This window comes from Strix uralensis, chromosome 6, assembly GCF_047716275.1.
Source record: "Strix uralensis isolate ZFMK-TIS-50842 chromosome 6, bStrUra1, whole genome shotgun sequence".
NCBI lineage: Eukaryota > Metazoa > Chordata > Aves > Strigiformes > Strigidae > Strix > Strix uralensis.
In genome coordinates, this window is record NC_133977.1 from 26,390,218 (window position 1) to 26,409,628 (window position 19,411).

Consider the following 19,411-nt stretch of genomic DNA (forward strand, 5'->3'; position numbering starts at 1 on the left):
TAGCTGGGACATGCCATGCCCCTTAAAAACTGCAGTGCTCTGCTCAGCATCTCCAGTAGAGATGAGACCAGTCCTAACGCAGCATCAAAGTGCCCCAGGCATCTCAGGGCTTTCCTACAGACAGGTTCGTCCCTGCACATCATCTGAGTGGGTCTCAGGAGCAATCCCCAGGAGCACTGTAGGTACTATGTTACATGACAGTATGGCAGCATAAGAATCTACATCTAATAGTCACCCCCACCTAAGCCTATTAGCTTTGTAACCTTAAAAGGACTTACATAAAATATGACAATATTACACTGTTAGCAAATCTGCCTGTTGCATGGAATATGTCTTATCTACAGAATTTTCTCTAAATGTCTGAAGGAGAAATTGATGAAGTGCTACACACCAAAAAAACCTGAAACCATGACCCACCTCTTTCTCAGCATCTTCCAGTTTCTTTTTCTTGCTCTCGGGCATCAAATCGTCTAACCAACTGAGTTCCCGCTTAGTAAAAAAGAAATCCATGAGTTTTCGGACAAATACCAAAGCTAGGACCTGTAAAGATATTAATTCAAAGAATTAGGAAATTAAGCAAGTAAGACTGATAGATATGCTTGTAGAGAAATACTTTCAAAAGTGACCACAGTTTCCAGCTAGAATTTTACCCTTTAATTTGGATAGGACAACAGCTGGTCTTCCTTTGTTCAGATTAAGTATGGCTTGAAGCATTTAACACTCACTGAGGTCAGTAGATTATTTTTTATTTTCAATTAGTGAAATAAAATCAGAGAGAAATCACTTAAGCACCAGGATAATTTTTCTTTTATTTCCAGCAAGACACAGAACTATCAATAAAGTTCCTCAGTGCAATGATCTTCCTTAATGAATGAATGTTCTTTCTGTAAAATGATTAAGCACTACTCCTTAAATAAAAACATCAAATAATATATATTTTAAGAGAATTTTCCTTAAAAGAATATACAGTTGGACTATCCACACATATAAACAGAATGCAACCTAGACTAAAACTAGAGTTTATATGTAGAATTTTTCTTTACTTAATACAGTATGAATTGTCTTTGAACACTGAATCAAAGCAATATTGTAATTACCTGCCCACAATTAAATTTTTTCTTCGATAATAATTATTCACAAGTGAAAAGAGATTTTTAGATTAAATAAAAAATATTTCATACCATCATAGGAAAGACAATGGCAGCTCTTGAAACCTTTATAATCCACAGAAGTACAAGACAACTCAGCTGAATTACAGTGAAGAGATGGACTTTTCTAAGAGGAACATGCCTCAGATAAATAAAATCTGGCTGATGCTTTGCAGGCATCCAGAATAACTTTATCCTGTCAAAGAGCTGAAAGAGAAATTTTTAAAAGTTGCATCAAAATGAGCTGTATGATCTTCTACGCTGACATTCACACACTGCCTAAGAGATCCTGAATACCCTAAGAATCTGGCTTGTTATTCTAAAGGCAAAAACTGTGCAGAAGTTCAGCACAAAAAAAGACTACCTCAGTTACAATCACGAGCCATGAATCTAAACTAGTCCAACTAGTTCTTCAGACTCATCTTCTCTCTGGTTGAGCTATGAGAGTACAAATGACAATCATATTATTTAAGTTAATTGTTTGGTTAGTCATACTTCTTAAATTCCTTTCAATTTTAATACACGTTATATACACAAATCCCTAGGTATTTCCATTGCAGATGTGCTGAGATACTGGATTCCACTGAACTACATTCTATATAGTTATAATCCAGGAAGCATCCTGTTTATAACTGCAGAATGTGTTACACACAGAGAAAATAGTTATTTCAAAATAGCACTTCTAAGATTTGAAGTCAAGAACTCAAAGTTAGGCAAAGCCAGACTTTAAAGTAGACATGAATCAATTGTGAATCAAACTGAATGGAAGCTGGTTGACCCTGTTGGACATACGCACTATAACACTGCCTTTCTAATACATTCTAAACTTTTGTTTTTCAACAGCTGAGCTCCGCTTCCTTTAGCACACAAAAAGCTGATCATGGAGGGTTCTCTCCAGTCTTTTATCTCCTGTGGATGAAACTCTTTTTTTTTTTTTTTCTTTCCAGTTTACTTCACCAAAAACTTTATCCCAGGCTGTTTTCTTTTCCCTATCGCACTTTCTTCACAAAACCAGGAACAAAACAAAACAACAAAAAAAGGAATGCCAGAAAGACGACTGCCAAGCCATTAGGAATGTACATGAGAGGTTCTTGTTTTTCAGACCTATTTGGCTCCATACTGACCCGAGGCTTTGTGTCAGCTGCTATGGCACAGTGATAATGGTGATGCACCATTTCTCCCTGCATGGATGAACCATGCTATATTCACACAGTCTTCAGGAATTTCAAGTTTCAGGAATTTTCATTGAGCATGTGCAAACTGCATTTTTTTTAAAGGCTTATAATTTGGCCAGATTTGAGCAGATTTCTTTTTCACAGAAACGGCAAAAAGCACATCCTCCCACAAAAGCCATCTTATCAAATCTCAATTCCTTGTCCCAGCTTGGGGGAGGGAGAGAGGAAGGGGGATGCTATCACTTTTCCAAGTAAAGATAGCCAGATTTTAGCATGCCTTAAAAACACTCCTCAATAATGTACTTTCTCATACCCTTGTTCTGAGAAACAGCTGAACCATATTAAGTTGAAATTATCTAAACCTCAGTAAAAGCCAAACTACACTTCTTAGAATATCAACCCAAATGATAAGAGCTAGGCAAAGTTATAAGAGTCTCTGAATAGAAAACACCACTCCAAAACCAAGAGATGTTGCCAGCTCTGCCTACAAATAACAGGTAAAAAAAAGCAAGACAATTTAAATATAATGAAAGAAACAATCAGGCATTTTCTTTGCTCTTTCTATTTGACAACCTTTTGCACAGTATAATTCAAGTTTTTGTCATGTGATTGTTCTTTCTCAATTGCCTTGGAAGGTGTGTCAATACCCCAACTTTCGCTAACAAAGGCACACTTGAAAATTTGAGTGTTTGTGTCAGATGGGCTAAAAGATTGGACACCATGCCATTTAACACTGCAGTCATCCAGGAGAAATGGTACACAGGATATCATTACTGACCCTGACCTGAATGCTGGAGTGCCTAGCTTCTGCCAGGGGCTCCTACTCAAGGCCACTGCAGGAATGCTGCCCTTCCACTAGACTTGCCCTTCATCCCTGAGGCCAGAAATTAAGTAGCATGGGACTTGCAACAGTTCCACTTCCCTGCCTGGGGCATTTATTTGCACAGGAAATATCTTCAAAGTCTCACCTACGTCAGTAAACCAAAAGCCATATAGGCAAAGTTCAAGATCAAGTGTACCACTACAAAGGCACTAACTTGGAAGGCAGCAGGCAAGCAAGTGAACGGGGAGGCAGGGGAGAGGGAAGAGCTCCTGATAGTTGTTACTCAGTTTTTAGGCTCAGCCAAAGTTCCCTTGATAACAAGGGAGAACAGAAAAATCGGCACCAAAAAATAAAAAATTGGAGCACATTACCTAAAGGGAATACTCTATTTAGAGAGAATCCCATTTTCCTTTTTAAGTGAGTCACTTTCAAGAATTTAAGGTTGGCAACATTCCTTTAGGATTATACACAAAAGATAATAAAACAATATAGTAAGAATAGCTAACATTTTATAGAAAGCATCATCAGTAACACACTCGTCATAAATCCATTTTACCTGAATTCCCTTTAGAGATGAAGCACCCATGTAAAGAAATACTCCATAAAGTACTGGCATAGGAATAAACTGCACGAACAAGCAGAGAAAGAGAAGAGCATATTAAATACCATTCAACAATTTAAAATGCTTCTAGAAAGACATTCTAAACAGTTGAAATTCAAAGTGCCATATGCCTGCATTAATCAGACAAGTTGTAAATTCAGAGTCACTCAATTACAAATTAATAATGTTTCTCAGAGTGTAAAGCAGAAGAAGAATCTGGCTCTATAGTTTTATTTTCCTCTTACAGCCAGTTATTACAATATACTTTGTTCACTATTAATAAAATTAACAGAACTACACAAAAAATTAAAGCATCTGATACATACTTAAATTCTTTACTTAAAAGACTGCTCAGTAAAGCATCTGAATAGTAAAGCTATAATCCACAGAAGAATGTTCAAGGCACAAAATACTTCGTACTGCTAAAAGAAATGTTCTGTGCTATAAGCATTTAAAAATGGGTGAATTACTATTACGGAATAATTTTGTAAGAGACTATTTTAAATGTTCAGTCCCTCAGTATAGAGTGTGTAGGTAACAGAATAGTTCCATAGATAAGTATGTGTTTTAAATATTAATACACAAAACACATGTTCTGTGTGTTTTCAAGGTGAAGGTTTTATGACATACTTAATAAAATACTACTGGGAAGTACAAGTTCTAAGGCTTGCTGCCTTCACTGTGACAACATGCAAGTATAAATTCTGGTCTTACTGAAGCCAGTGGCAGAACTCTCAGTGATTTCACAGAGGCCAGATAATTCTTAAAAACAGTAAGTATTGTGTACATAGCTGGTATTATATACGCATATAACTAGACACCCAGTTTCAGGACACTGGTGATCTGTGTTGAGTATGCAGGCAGCATGAGAGAATTTTCATGTTCATTTCCAAGAAATGAACCTTAGAACTTCCCTTGCAACTGTGAAAGTATTTTTAAATTATCCAGAAATCTCAAAATGTTTTTAAATTTTCTAAATAAATTTACGTATTGGTATAACTTAGCAAAACTGTTTCATGATAATTTGCCATGGGCCCAAAGTGCCACGGACAAAGGGTGAATTGTCATATACTACAGGTCAATGGCAGAATTGCCTTTGACTTCAGTCAGGCCAGATTTTCATTACAAGGTTTTTGTTTTAAAAATGTTAGATGTCTCCAGCCATTTTATTATGCTAAATTGGAATTCCACTTTGATTTATCACTGTGTAACATTATGCTAGTTAGTGATGTGCCTGAAAGGGCACTCATTAAATAAAACAGTAACAACTGTTCAGTGCAGTGCAGTATTCTTTAGGTTTTCCTTACTTCCCCAAATTACCTTCAGGATACTCGTCAAAAAGACAGATGAGCCCATAAGGACAAAAATCATGAGTCCTGTGACTCTTTGCTCCCGGATTCCAAGAAATTTTGGCTGCTCCCCTGGAGCAGAGCACTCCGATTCCAGTTTTAAGCTATTCACATGGGAAATAGAGAGGACAGTGGCTGCAACAAACCAGGGCAAGCCCATAATAGAGCACACTCCAAGCATGACTGCCACCATGAGTAGGTCGAGATGGTATCCACAGCCTTTCTGTTAAAAAAGCAATGACAGCAAGAAGATATAAAATGACATCTGAATTAAGGAGAACACTCCTGGCAGGCATTCCTAATGAATAGTTAATGACAATTACAAAATTTGTGACTTGCAGGAAAAAATAGCTTTTTCTATGTGTTATTCAGGTTGGGTCAGTAGTGATGGTAAACTGCTTATCTAAGGGGAATTCCTATTAGTTCACAAGAAATGCTTAATATTATTAGCCTCATTCCAGTTGAGTTAAGTGTACATATCATAAATCCACTTTACAATGGGCACCAAATACCTTTCCTGCTTATAAAAAAGAGATACTAGTAAGACAATGGAAAATTTAGTTAAAACATTTAGTTTAAGATTTAGTTAAAACATTTTCTGTTTTAACTAAATCTCTTCTGTGGATAGCAGTAAGCAGAACACCCAGCTGCATTGCCAACTTTCCAATGTACTAATCTTAATAGATCCTCCACCCAGCCTCACACAGTAGGTGGAAAAATATGTATTTTGATTCTTTCCTACATAAAAATTCTTAAGTTAACATTTGAAAAGTCAGTTTATGCTATAAGGGGCCATAAAACCACACTGATCCTTTTAAAGTTTTTATAGATGGTAAGCATGTGATACTAGTAAGTTTTCACTAACGTACCTTCATCTTATCTAAGAACAGATAGCTAGAAATTAAGAGAAATTAAACTATAATTAAGTTATACATTAAACTATAAAATAATACTAATCATAAGGTACTGTTTTACTGGTTTCCCTATTCAATACTTAAAAGTAATATCATAAACATTTATATAAGAAGTCAGTACAAAACCTTTGGGTTTGGGTCATCTCTGTAGTAGTTAAATACTCCGTAAATTTACCAACAGGAGGATGTTGCTTTGGTTTTGCAGTAGTGGATAAAACTCTTTGGGCAAATCTTAGATACATTTTAAAACCTGCAAATACAACCAGTGCTTGAAAATGACCAATGATCTGCATCAAACTTGGTCGTATAGATACCTGTTACCATAGTTGAGAGGGATATTTCTTTTCAATTTCATTAAGTATCCAGGACCACCACGCACCTGCAAGCAGGAGCTCAAGCTATTTTCCTTTAAAAAGTCAGGTAGTTAATTATCTCCACAAAATTTTGCAATATGGCAACAAATCCAATGTCATGGTCTGATGAAACAGTGATGTTCATGCAAACAATGTGAATATGTTGAACCATAATTTTGCCTGTAAATCCATGCAAATGCCTTTTGACATAAAAAAAGTAACTAAACTAAACTTGGAAGGGTTTGCTACAGAGACTGCCAAAAGCTGAAATGTGCACTATTCAGAATTTGCTATGGGAAGTATAAAAAAAGAGGGGAAAACGAGTTGGAAGCAAACAAATCATTTCTTTCTGAAGACAACTTTTACTTCTAAAATGGGAAGCGTCTGGGTTTATGAAAATGTAAGCCACATATCGAAATGAAAATGCCATCTTATTTGCTTACATTATTTAAAAAGGGGAATTCATATAAAGTAAAGAAAACTAAAAGAATCAACTCTAGCAACCTTCCCTCACTCCCCAAAAGTGCTTATGAGTCTTATCTCCAAGACACATCTTGACAAACTCAGAGATGTGTCAAACACAGATATTAGTTACATGCACAATGCACTCAAAGAAAGAGTTTAAATCCTAACAGAGACACCTTTTTTTACCTTCTGACACATTTATGAGGAATGTATCTGCTAATGCATACAGAATCCGAGAGCATTTCCTCACATTCATACATGATCTGAGGAACCTGACATATGGGAAGAAAAGGAAGCATAGCAACAGGTGATGCTACACCAGACCCCAGCAAAACTAAAACGCAGCAAGACAAGGGGGCAGCCAGGAGGACCATCTGACTCCCAGATGCCAGTGCTGAAAAAACACATTCCAAAGCTTGGCAGCAAATTCCTGCATCTGTCAAGTTAACCACATGCAATGCTATGGATTGACATGAAGAGCCAGGCTGACAAAGAGGGCAAAAAAAGAACATATCAAATGTCACAATCATCCAAGAAGAGGCAGTGCAAAGTGAAGGTTGCAAATGCATTTGCTAAAGCAACTTGGGATTGGATTGCTGCTTATTAAAAGTATGTCAAAAAAAGCCTAAGCTCACTGCATATACATGTACAGAAACCTGCTGCTAGATTTTGCCCAACAGTTTTTCAGAGGGGTGATGTCCCTTTTTCTCTCTCCATCTGTAGGCAACTAAAGTGTTAGAGAACAGAGCAGGAAGTTGTCCTATGTTGTTTTAAGAACCCATTGTGCCTCTAAGGCTCAGTTTTATTCTTCTCCCTTCTTTAAGATAGGAAGGGCACAAAAAAAAAGGGGATGGGTAGAATCACAGAGGAGGATGAAGAGAGGAAAAAAAAAAATCTTATATTACAAAATAACCCCTGAATATTTTTTCAAAATCCAATCCAGTAGAAGAACACTGCCAGTATCTGAAGAGGCAATTAATCTTATGGTACTTAAGGAAATTATTAACTTCCAGATTTTTTTCTTTACATGAACAGGTATCATATTTCTAATAAAGCATAGCGGATAGCACTCTCTTGATTCAGAATCTCTGTTCTAAACTACATTCATAAAGACTTCTGTAAGGCAGTGAATCACTGACACAGGGCACATGTACTACACAGACCAACAGAGAAAAAGTGTAACAGTTTAAAGGTGTGCTATATAATGTATAATAATGATAAACATCAAGTGGATGAATACCCTGAAGCAAAAAACAACAGTGAAAATATAACTGAATACCTTTAGTTTGTGTTCTTTTCTATTGATAATGACAGCTGTGATCTGCTGGTCCATAAAGATAAGGATAGTACAAAGCAGGGCTGGAATTACAGCAGCTATCACTGTCCACCAAGGATTAGGCCCCAAAGGAGTAATAAACCAGCCACGATCATCTCTGGTGGGCTATAAAAACAGAGTCATGCATGACCAGTCAGAACTCTAAGGATTATTGACATTTCAACTTCACAAGAATACATACAAAAGCATTACTAGGATATGATTTCCTTTAAAATCAATCTATATAAGTGCACAGAAAAAATGTTGAACTTCCAAAGAGAAATATAATAAAATCATCTGGGATATTACAGACTTGATTGTATTTGATACAATGAGCCCAGAATTTGGAAGGAGCCCCAGGAGATTACAGTGTTCTAGGATCTGGGTAATTTAAGCCATGTTGGTCCTCACACAAAAGACATTAGGAAGCATGAAGGCACCTGATGGGAGAGGCTCACTGACATGGGCCACTAATCAGAGAGGTTGCAACTACTTGGTGAACACGAAAAATTCAGAATAGTATTACTCCCTGATGATAAAAAAAGTATAATAAACCCACTATAGCATGCTACTTTGTCAAAATAATAAGGCAGTGCAGTCTATCAACAAATTACCTTAAAAGCATTTGGAACCTGAAGTTTTGGTGATGGAATCCCAATGGCATAGTCAATTAAAACCATGGACAAAATAGTGAGAAAGACAGCAAAATCGCTGACAACAGATCGTACCTATTATTATTGAGAGAAACAACAATTTTAACTAAAACATTCATGTGTGATTTAGGTTTTATTTTTCTTCACTGTTTTAAGCCATTTTGTGCTTACAGCTAAAACCATGATTATTCTGATACAATTTTCTAACAGAGAAAAGATGCAGTATTCACTTCACCAGCAGTTGATTGAATTTGCAATGCAGATAGAATTCATGCTTACCCATGACTAATGACAACTTTTGAATTAAAGAATGTCACACACCTTTGTTGGGAAGTATCGGCTAGTTTTGAACTGCTTCAGTGTGGATGACAGCGTTACTGTAGAAAAGAATAAGATGACGGACCAGAAGAGGACATCTGGAACATAAGGGCCATGATGACCACAGGCTCGTCCAACAAACTCTCCATGAAACTTTTTACATTCCTATCAGGGAGATCAAAGTAGTATTGTTCTGAAAAAATCCATGTTTACACTGATACTTTCTTTCCAATTACTTTCCTAAACTGCAAGCAAACTGTACTACTAGAAATAGTAAAATCATTTTTAGATATTTATTGTTTTAAAAAATAAAACTCCTAATGTTTGTATCTAGTCTGCATGGAAAACTCTCAAATCCTCAAAAGAATCTCTTTTTTAACCAGTATTAAATGATGAAGTCACTAAGACATACCATAAATAAAGTCATTAATATAAAACCAGATTTATTTCAAACTGAACAAGTACGCTTATTTATTTTCTGTTTACAAACACAGATTTGAACTTCCTAATTCCTTCCAAGAGAGGAAAGCAAAGTTCAAAAGCTACCAAGAGAAAGGCTGCTCCTGGTACATTCTCAAGAACTGATTTTTTTGTTTTAACTTCACAGGCCAAGCAATTCAAGAAAAAGCTACTTAAGACTGTGCAGTATTAGTCTAAAAGGAGACAAATACATTTAATACCACATGGGGGCAGCACATTCCACAAATTATTTTTTTCTTATAAAAAGCGATCTGATAAAATGCAGAAAACCTCAAAATCTGTAACATTAATTCTATCCAATACAATATACGATCAAATATGCAGATACAGTAGAAAACATGTCTTGTAATACTCCAATACTATCCTTAGTTGTCTAAAATCATACTTGTTCCAAGTTAACAAGCAGAGAAATAAAGAGTAGGTCTAAAATTGTGAGCTACAAGCTCTGGACTTACAATCCTTTCCTTCTACCCAAATCCCTCCACACTTATTAAGCAAAAAAAAAAAAAAATGCAGCACCCAGAATCAGAGATTCCAGGCAGAAATACCCTGTCAGATCAGGATCCTTTAGTATCAAATGAACTGGGTCATTGGTTCATCAGACTCACATCACAATACTGTGGCTTGATGTGTTATGAGAAACTTTGGCTTTGAACAAAGGCTGGCTTGAACAGCTGCTATTTGATGACTGTGAGACAAAGGAGTGCAAAACTTTTTATACCGGTATACCAGTAAACCTGGGATAAATATGATGCGCTTCTGACTGATGAAATAAAGGTTTCAGGTGGGGAAAAAAACCCTCAGGAAATCCAGAAAAAATTCTCAAGATTCTGGGCCATCAAATAGAAAACTTGTCCTTGGCACAGCACAGGGATTAATTTCATCATATACCTACTGAAAAGGATTTTGTCACCATCAGAATAAGCACTTTGCTCACATTCGTTTTGTCCTAGATAGGAGAAAAGAATTGTTGGTCCTACTGTTGCGTTTAAGAGAGAATGCCAATCTAGATCTTCAGAAACTTGGAACTTTTAAATCAGACACAAGAAACAGGAAGAAATGACCAGTAAAAAAGATAGTGAGGTGAGACTGACCAAATACTTATAGACAACTAACTAGGTCTAATCTTTTACTACAATTCTCTAGAACAGTAGAAATGAAGTCTCCTGATGATGTTTGCAAGAAATAAATACATAAAAGTATGAAAAATGTCAGTTATTTCTTTGACAACTATAGGGACTCATGGGGAAAAGTCGGTCAGTTATATTGCTACCCATGTAAACTCAAGTTTCGGTAATAAGCTTTTACAGAAGTTTTAAAGGGTTTTATATAATGCAGCCGGTCTTTTACATTTATAGTTAAAACAAAATCTGTTATTTTAAATCTCCTCAGCTGCAAATGTACTCTGAAAAACACTGTCAGAGATCTGAGAAAGTGAGAGGAGGAGTCTGCCCCTGCACAGATGCTCTTAGAGTGTGCTGCAATTTTGAGAATATTCATTCTGGATTGCTGGAATCCCTCAGGCCAGCAGTTCTCAACTTTCTCTCTGCTGTTGCCACACCAACAGAGCTGAGGAGCAGCCCTTGCTATCAAGTCAGAGCCGCCATGGAAGTCAGCTCTTGCTTAACTCATGATAGGAGGACGCCAATACTCCTGTATTCCTGCCTTTAAAAGAAAAAGGACTATCTGCTGGAGACAGTTCACTGGATTAGCTTTTAAGCATTTCACTTGGTTATGTCTATGATGAGGTTAATTAACTTATCTTTTTGAGAGAACCCTTCAGTTTGGTGTCTTCTGCACTCAATTCTCTTTGATACAAAATTTCTTCCCTTCCTCTCCTTTATAGCCCAAACAGCTGTAACAGTGTTTTAGGGGAAATAAACACTCTGAGTCTTTCTACACAAGGGAACTTTGGTTTTGTCATCTGGCAGAATTTAGGACCAATCCACTGACATTTGACATGTTTAGACTTAATCTCAACCTCTTGTGCTACTGTCTTTCCAAAGCAGGGCACAAAATGCACATACTTGTTTTAACGTGCACTATCAAAGGCTGCAAAATCCTTACAAAAGGAGGTAATGCTACAAAGTCTATGTCAATCTTTGCTGAGTTACGTGTATTTTATGATTTGAACAAATATGATCAGAAAAAACATGATATTTTTTTCAATATACTTGCTTCAGTAGGAGACACAAAATTATTTATGCTTATGCCTTTATTAAGTTCCAATATTTCACTTACTGACACAGTTAGGTTCCCCCATGGCACATCAGATGCAGATATATTGTAGTCCTGCCAGTATCGTACGGTTTTATTGCTAGGATGTTCTGGTTCCACACAATTGCATCTGAAAAGACAAAATAGTATTTTTTTCCTTAATAATAAAAGATACATCCGGTATTAATCCAAACTATCAACTTTATGACATACTGAAATTGTGCTCTGCTTTGCCAGATAATTTTAGCTCAAATGAATTCAGTAAACGCATGCTTTGAAATAGTTTGTAGTTCAGTAGCTAGTGCTGTTACTAGAGTACAATTTGCTGTGAGGTGCATGTGCATATATAGTAGGTAACGTGACATATTTAAACCTCTGTGCACAGCAAGTTTTTCCACCTATTTTCCTCCTATTCTATTGATACTTCCGAGCACAGTTTGTAATACTGAGAATGCACCAGTCCTGTTCCACCCCCTTATACCTAACATTTCCCTATATGGGGATTAGATGCTATGCATACTTCCAGGCTGATCCACTTCTCAAATGCAAACTGTCTGTATCCTCTTTCTTTCCCTTTACCAGAATGCCTTTGTGTGCAAAACTGCCAAACTGCCCGGTCAACTGTCAGGGCTGCAAGATCACCAGCATCAAAGGCTCTGTGAAATTCTGGGTCCATTGTTTTTCCCTTCCCCACAGCTGCTTTAAAAGCATGCTTTTCATTTTAAATTGTGTATTTTAACATACAAAACGTGGCGAGGCAGTGTGGGAGGACAATACTGCAAATAGGCAATTTAAAATCAAAATTAAGTCTTTCAAGCCTCTGAAGCAACTGTGGGAGGCTTTTTCTTTGACAAAGCCTTCAAAATATACAGGATACTCTGTAGGTTCCAAGATGTCAAGTGTGCTTTGTAGTTCTCTTTAAATTAATCCTACTTTAAAAATCTATAGTACTATCTATCCTGCTAGTATTTTAATGTGCTTATGATGGTTGTAAATAAATTCTGTACTCTCCTTTCAGATAAAGTTTTCAGGAGTAGCTGGGGACAGGATAACATCTGACTATAGAGTGGAGAGCCATTAAGTATACATTTGCATTCCAGTTCTAGAAGAGTATCAGCTTATCCACTTACCTACACCATCTATTTTCTCTGTGGCTATTTATCTTCCAACAAAATGAAAATGCTCATCTAGATTTGTAGTATTTCTATATAAGAAATTCTACCATCTACATTTTGAGAACAGAATAGTGCCACTGTATTTCGATTACAATACTATACATGTGACAACAGCTGCATTTAATATATACATAGAGAGAGATGCAGGTTGTCTTTGTGCAACTCTTTACTTCTATTTTAAATGCAGCTATTTACCAAAGAAAGAAAAAACCCTTACAGCCCATGAACAAAAAGCAAAAAAAAAAAAAGCAACAGCATTCAGAGAAATAGAGGGCCTGAGCCAAAAGTCCTTGAAGTAGACTGGATCTTTCAAACATATTCAACATGCTTTGGATCAGGCCCCAAGTGCAGAATGAATGCGTGTTCAATGCGTAGTTTAAAATATTACAAAATGGGTTAAATGAAGCACATCACTACTAGTGAGCTACAGCAGCATAATAAAGTCAACAAACAGTATGTCTATGTTATCGCAAGGGAGTATTTGATGTTCATGCAACAATACAGAGGTGGCTATTTCAGGTTACTACTGTTTCCTGTGAGCACAGGAGCTCCCTGCCCCCTGATGTCCATCGCCGATCGCAGACTGGCCAGACGCTGGGCGATGGCCCATTGGGGTTTGAGTACAGTAGGCCACGGTGACGTGGGCTGTTCAATCACAGTCACTTTCTCACTAGAAGGGAAGACTGTGCATGTCATCAACACTACATGGTACAGCTACACTTGCTGCAAACTGCAAAATTACATTTAAAAGTTAGAGGAGCCAAAATTTCTATTTCCTCAGTCAGAACATGACAATTGATGCTATAGTTTAATACAGCTCAAGTAATTCACCTTCAGATGAGATCATCACCCTGTTTATTTCTATATTAATACCACTTTCCTCCTTCACAGCATTCCAGTCTGGCCTTTACCATGTCCCACAGGCATTTACCAATGGCAGATTGTTCATCAGCAAGTGACTTGTGCAAACTCCCCCCATGCAGACCAAAATCACCCTGCACCCAGCTTTTGTCACTGAATGGGTGCAGAATTAGGCCCTAACTGTAAAGATTAGATCCTACTTTCTACTGAAAAGATCATTCAAAAAATGATCTCAGTGTTTTGATATATATATATCATTTCATTGTTTTCAATATTATGTGTCTTTTGGCACACTGACATTTTGATGTGAGATTGTATCATGGTATAACTGCCTTCGAGCATCACACTACTTGCTTAACATTATAGAAATGTGAGATAGTAAGATACTCCCTGTCCAACCTAGAAAACACAATTGGAGGTACCATTCAGTGCCAGAACATAAAAAATGGTCTACCAAAATGTGACATTTCGTAACAGATGTAATTGCTTCAATGATGACTACTTCCCAACACAACTGACCTGCAAGGAGAAACTCACATTAGTGAAATAAGGCTTTCTACTTTAATCTTTTAAAACTTTTAGTCTCTTTCATTGTCATTTTTTACTGAGAGGTCAGCTCTCAGGAGGAAAAGTAAAATACACTGAACTGTTAACCACTAACACATCTTTCTATTTTCTTGATAAAATATTACTCAGAAGTCTTGAATAAGTAAAAATGTATTGCCTCTTGGAAGTTCAAATACTCTTAAGTTCTTGTAAGGTTGTTTAAAGTGCTGAGCACTACAAGAGATCTATGTGGAGTTTTTGCTGTTACCAATGAGCAAGAGAATACACATGCATCTGTATTTTCTAAGCAACATAGTCAGCTCCCAATATAGTAACAAATTAGCAACGTACTCCTATGTCTTTTAGTGATAAGGAGTCAGCAATCATCTTCTCTATGCTAAAAGATACAGAATGATTCTTTTGATTGTCTTTCATTGCGGCTAGGAAGAAACTGCTTTTTTCATGGGTAGAATATAGGCAGGGAAGAATCTGACACTGGCTGTGGTAGCAAAAGCATAGGTGTCACTACAGTGGAAAAAAAAAATCTCTGCTGACAATCTCACAATATACCCATTTCATCACACTGATGACAGAACAATTCTTTTCATGTCTTTACACTTTTGGCTACTGCAAGACGTTCTGATCTCCTGGGAGCAATTCAGATGTCTAAACACAGGTGCCTATACGCCCCACGGTATCTGTGACATCCATGATGGGTTGGCACACATGTGAGAGGGTCTATGGTGACTCATGCCTTTATTTTCACAGCAGCTGGAGGCTAAGAGATCTAAAAAGGCACTAGATACCCAGTCACATATCACTCCCTTCTGCATTGAAAATGTCTGTATTTTGCAACTAGGCAGAAATCAGTGAAGACTGTTTTCTTCTAGGGTATTTAAACATCTAATACAGCCTGTTAAAAAATGGCTTATAAATCTAAGGTAGACTAATAAACCATTTCAGACAAGACAGTCTTTAGGAAACTGCAGGAGAACTGTCATAAATTCAGAACTGACTGAAGGAGAAAGTAACAGAAAAATAATGGCCTGAACCTGCTAGCTAGAAAAATAACCAGAGGAAGGAGTCTTTATTGCCTTTACATCTTCCAAGGTGCTCAAGAAATCTCTGGCAAATAAGGATGGGGAACAAAGGTAGATCAGAAAAAATAAATATTACGACTGGCTGACAAACTGGTATCCTCTGGAGCCTGTCCCTCTCTCCCTTCTATAGAAGGATCAAGATTTCAGCTAAATCTTCAGCACTAACCTAACTGTAACAGTATAGGCTGTATAGGTCATTGATGGCACCCCCCTTCCCTTCTTTGTCCTCCCAAACTCCCCAACATTTTTCTTCTTTCTGCTTTTATTTCATAAGTCTCAAATTTATAAATTTCATTAACTTGAGGCAGTCATCATAACCTCACTGTGTGCAACACTTCCTACAACTTGTCCTGCTTTCAAAGAACAGAGTTAGGATTTGACAACTGTAACTTCAGGACATCTCAGACAACTAGCAGTACTCTTTGTTCCGCAACAGGAACAGTTATTACTATCCTTAATAGCACCAAAAAACTGTCTGTATGATCCCTCTTGGGCAATGGGAAAGGGAATATGGGTTAATAAATTAGAAACCTGTTATTTTATATGTAAAGTTGGGGAATATTTCTCCCTCCTTTGTACATCAGCAATAAAAGACAAACATCACTGTTGCTCAACAACTATTCAGGTGAAAAGTTCTGTACTAAAAACACCTTCATCTTGACTGTAATGTTCTGTTTACTGCAAAACAAGACACTTTATTCCTAGGCCTATTTGTTCAATTTCAATTAACCTGGGTCTGGTGAGGGAATCCCTCTAATTTTCACCTCTTACCCCTAATTCTTCAGGCTTGTTCTTCGCCATTTTCTTCTCTTTAACCTGTCATGCATGCTCTCCTCCCACACAGATTTTAAACATGCAGCATGGTGCTAGTGCATTCTACTGCCATTACAGCCAGTATAAGAGCTTCGAACAAAAGCCTTGCACAGTGTTTTTGTGAGTAAAACACACTTAAATGGTGCAGCTCCTTTGAAAGCCTCCTGGCCATTCATCCCTAGGCAGTTGCCATTTTTTAGTATGTTATTTTCAAGACTAGGAGGTGCTTACTGTTGATGATTTTAACCAATTCTTAAGGCACTGTTTTGGAGCTCCTGTTTTTCCAGCATGTACATATTGCAAGCTACACCTATTTATACTAGCTAAGGATCTGATCTATAAAGGATGCAACTGCAGCTTCTTCATGATTAGCAACATATCATTTCCCCTTTCTAGAAGGGCAAATCTCTTTCTGTCTCACTTAAGATAGAGAATGAGATTTGTTCAATATGAATATTTATATTATTAAAAAAACAACAGGCAAGTATGACAAATAAGTTACAAAATGTGCTTGTTTAAACAATATGTCTCACTGAATATCAGAGCACATATTTGGTAATATGAGTAGGAAGTTTTTGCCCTAAGACACAGAGTATGCTCTACAAATGTGCTGTGCACTGATCACATAACAGAGACAGCATAGGAAGGTGGTATGAAATGGAAGGTAGCATCACTAATTTTGTTTTAAAAAAGGTATTAGACTATATGCATAAGTATTCTTTATGTTGCATTTACAAGGTTGAAGGAAAGTACATCAATAGCACAATGCTATGCATGTTTAGGTTGTCTCCAAATACACCATTTTCATGTGTATTATGGGCACTCACAGAGTCCTTCTGTTTGTCTAACAACTGCTATGAGAAGGGAACAACAACAATACCATAGACAACTTCTCTGCTGTCCCACACCTACAACAGCTGTATATCCCTGGCCTTGTATTTGCCATATTCTCTCTCATGTCAACATTCACAAAATCGAAGTCTCCGTGGAGAAGAGACTGGAAACAAAATAATTAATAGTGAAGGGAAATAGACTTGTCAGTTAAGTTCTATTCAGTATCACGAAATGCTTTCAAAGCCCAGCTGTCATGGCAAGACAAGATTTTTTCTTCATTTATTCATGAGATCTGCCATCCTGAATTAGACTATTGAGTCATTAAGTTAAGTAGCCCATCTCTGACAATCACGAAGATCAGTAGGCATCCACATATATTCTCTAAAGTTGGAAGTCTACATAGTTTAGTTGGTGAAGTTGAGGAGGAAAAGCCTCTAAAAGTACTTAGACAATGCACTCAGCAGCACAGCAATTTCACACACACACTAAGAGAAAGATAAATCCAAGATGGGGAAACAAATGTTAGAGTGAAGAAATATCAGAAAATCACGTTTCTTTGGCTAGCACATCAGGAGGAGCACATTGTTCTGTCAAGGGGAAAGTCCAGAAAACAGATTTATAATCACATTGTAGTTTTGTTAACCTTGACTGTCACTCATAAAGATTGGTCTTTACTAGCTGGCCGGTGCAGTATGCAGTCCATGCATTCTTGGCAGTACTACAGTATGTAACTGCCATACACAGAAGTTAACGTGCAGAAAAGTAGTGTAATTACGTGGGATATTGACAATACATCTCAAAGCTTTCACTGAGAAATAGTTCTAGAATGTCACTTCACTCCCCTTCCAAAGTTAAAAAAACATTCACCTGAGGAGAAGAGATTCAGTATAATGCTAGTTCAGAAATAATATACTGTAATATATTATAATGATATATGGTCAGCTTAAGCTTCAATTGTTCAGGTGTAGTTTATCAATACACATAACTGTACTGTAACAAAACACCCAAGGATTTTATGTAAGCCTTTCTAATTTTGAAGGCATTGTGTAGACCAGCTATCAACTACAAACTGAATGCTGTGGAGAATTGCTTAACATAGAGATCTGTTTCCAAAGTGGAGGGGATGAGTAGTAGGAAAGAATGAAGCAAAGTAAGTACTACCTGAGTTGAAAAGAGGAAGAAAGAGAAAAATGAGTCAGCTGGGTTCAGCAGACATAGGGAAGTCCTAGAATAAATGGAATAAAGAAAAATCATTTCTGGATTCTAGGGTTTATCAAGAAGTAAAAGGGAACCAGCAGTTAAACTCAATGATGGCAGTTGCATGGTTCTGGGAACAAGAGGGACATCCTTACAGAAAGACACAAAGGATATGGCACAGTTAATTGTAGGAAAAAAACTGTAAAGAATGGGAAAAAACCTATAAAGAAGGGGAAAAGAAAATCACAGAATCATCATAGAATGGTTTGGCTTGGAAGGGACCTTAAAGATCATCTAGTTCCAAGGCCCCTGCCATGGGCAGGGACACCTTCCACTAAATCAGGTTGCTCAAAGCCCCGTCCAACCTGGCCTTGAACAACTCCAGGGAGGGGGCAGCCACAGCTTCTCTGGGCAACCTGTTCCAGTGTCTCACCACCCTCACAGTAAGAATTTCTTCCCTATATCTCATCTAAAGCTATCCTCTGTCAGTTTAAAACCCTTATCCTCTGTCAGTTTAAACCCATCATCCTATCCCTACACCCCCTGATGAAGAGTCCCTCCCCAGCTTTCCTGTAGCCCCCTTTAAGGACTGGAAGGCTGCTACAGGGTCTCCCTGCAGCCTTCTCCAGGCTGAACAACCCCAACTCTCTCAGCCTGTCCTCATAAGGGAGGTGCTCCAGCCCCCTTCGTGGCCCTCCTCTGGACCCAGTCAAGCAGGTCCACGTCCTTCTTATGCTGGGGGTCCCAGAGCAGGACACAGTGCTCCAGGTGGGGTCTCACAAGCGTGGAGTAGAGGGGGAGAATCCCCTCCCTCAACCTGGTGGCCACACTTCTCTTGATGCAGCCCAGGATACGGTTGGCTTTCTGGGCTGCGAGAGAACATTACTGGCTCACAATCAGTTTTCTATCCACTACTACTCTCCACAGGACTGCTCTCAATCCACTCATCTCCCAGCCTTGTATTTGTGCTTGGGATTGCCTCGATCCACGTGCAGGACCTTGCACTTGGCCTTGTTAAACTCCATGAGGTCTGCACTGGCCCACCTCTCAAACCTGTCCAGGTCCCTCTGGATG

The 19,411-nt window shown here is 37.7% G+C and overlaps 1 protein-coding gene across 8 annotated transcripts in view; it reads right to left on the reverse strand.

Moving 5' to 3' along the window:
* SLC4A10 (solute carrier family 4 member 10) overlaps positions 1-19,411 on the reverse strand; it is a 172,147-nt gene that overhangs the window by 11,665 nt on the left and 141,071 nt on the right. For all 8 annotated transcript variants that reach the window (XR_012629496.1, XM_074873358.1, XM_074873354.1 and 5 more), the window contains exons 15-22: positions 11,836-11,941; positions 9,118-9,279; positions 8,758-8,871; positions 8,108-8,269; positions 5,068-5,319; positions 3,703-3,771; positions 1,182-1,355; positions 418-540 (exon numbers count right to left, since the gene is read on the reverse strand). Coding sequence is in view for 7 of the 8 variants with exons in the window: in XM_074873358.1 (XP_074729459.1) it covers positions 418-540; positions 1,182-1,355; positions 3,703-3,771; positions 5,068-5,319; positions 8,108-8,269; positions 8,758-8,871; positions 9,118-9,279; positions 11,836-11,941 (1,162 nt within the window). In the remaining variant the exon portion in view is untranslated. The remainder of the gene's footprint in view (positions 1-417; positions 541-1,181; positions 1,356-3,702; positions 3,772-5,067; positions 5,320-8,107; positions 8,270-8,757; positions 8,872-9,117; positions 9,280-11,835; positions 11,942-19,411) is intronic.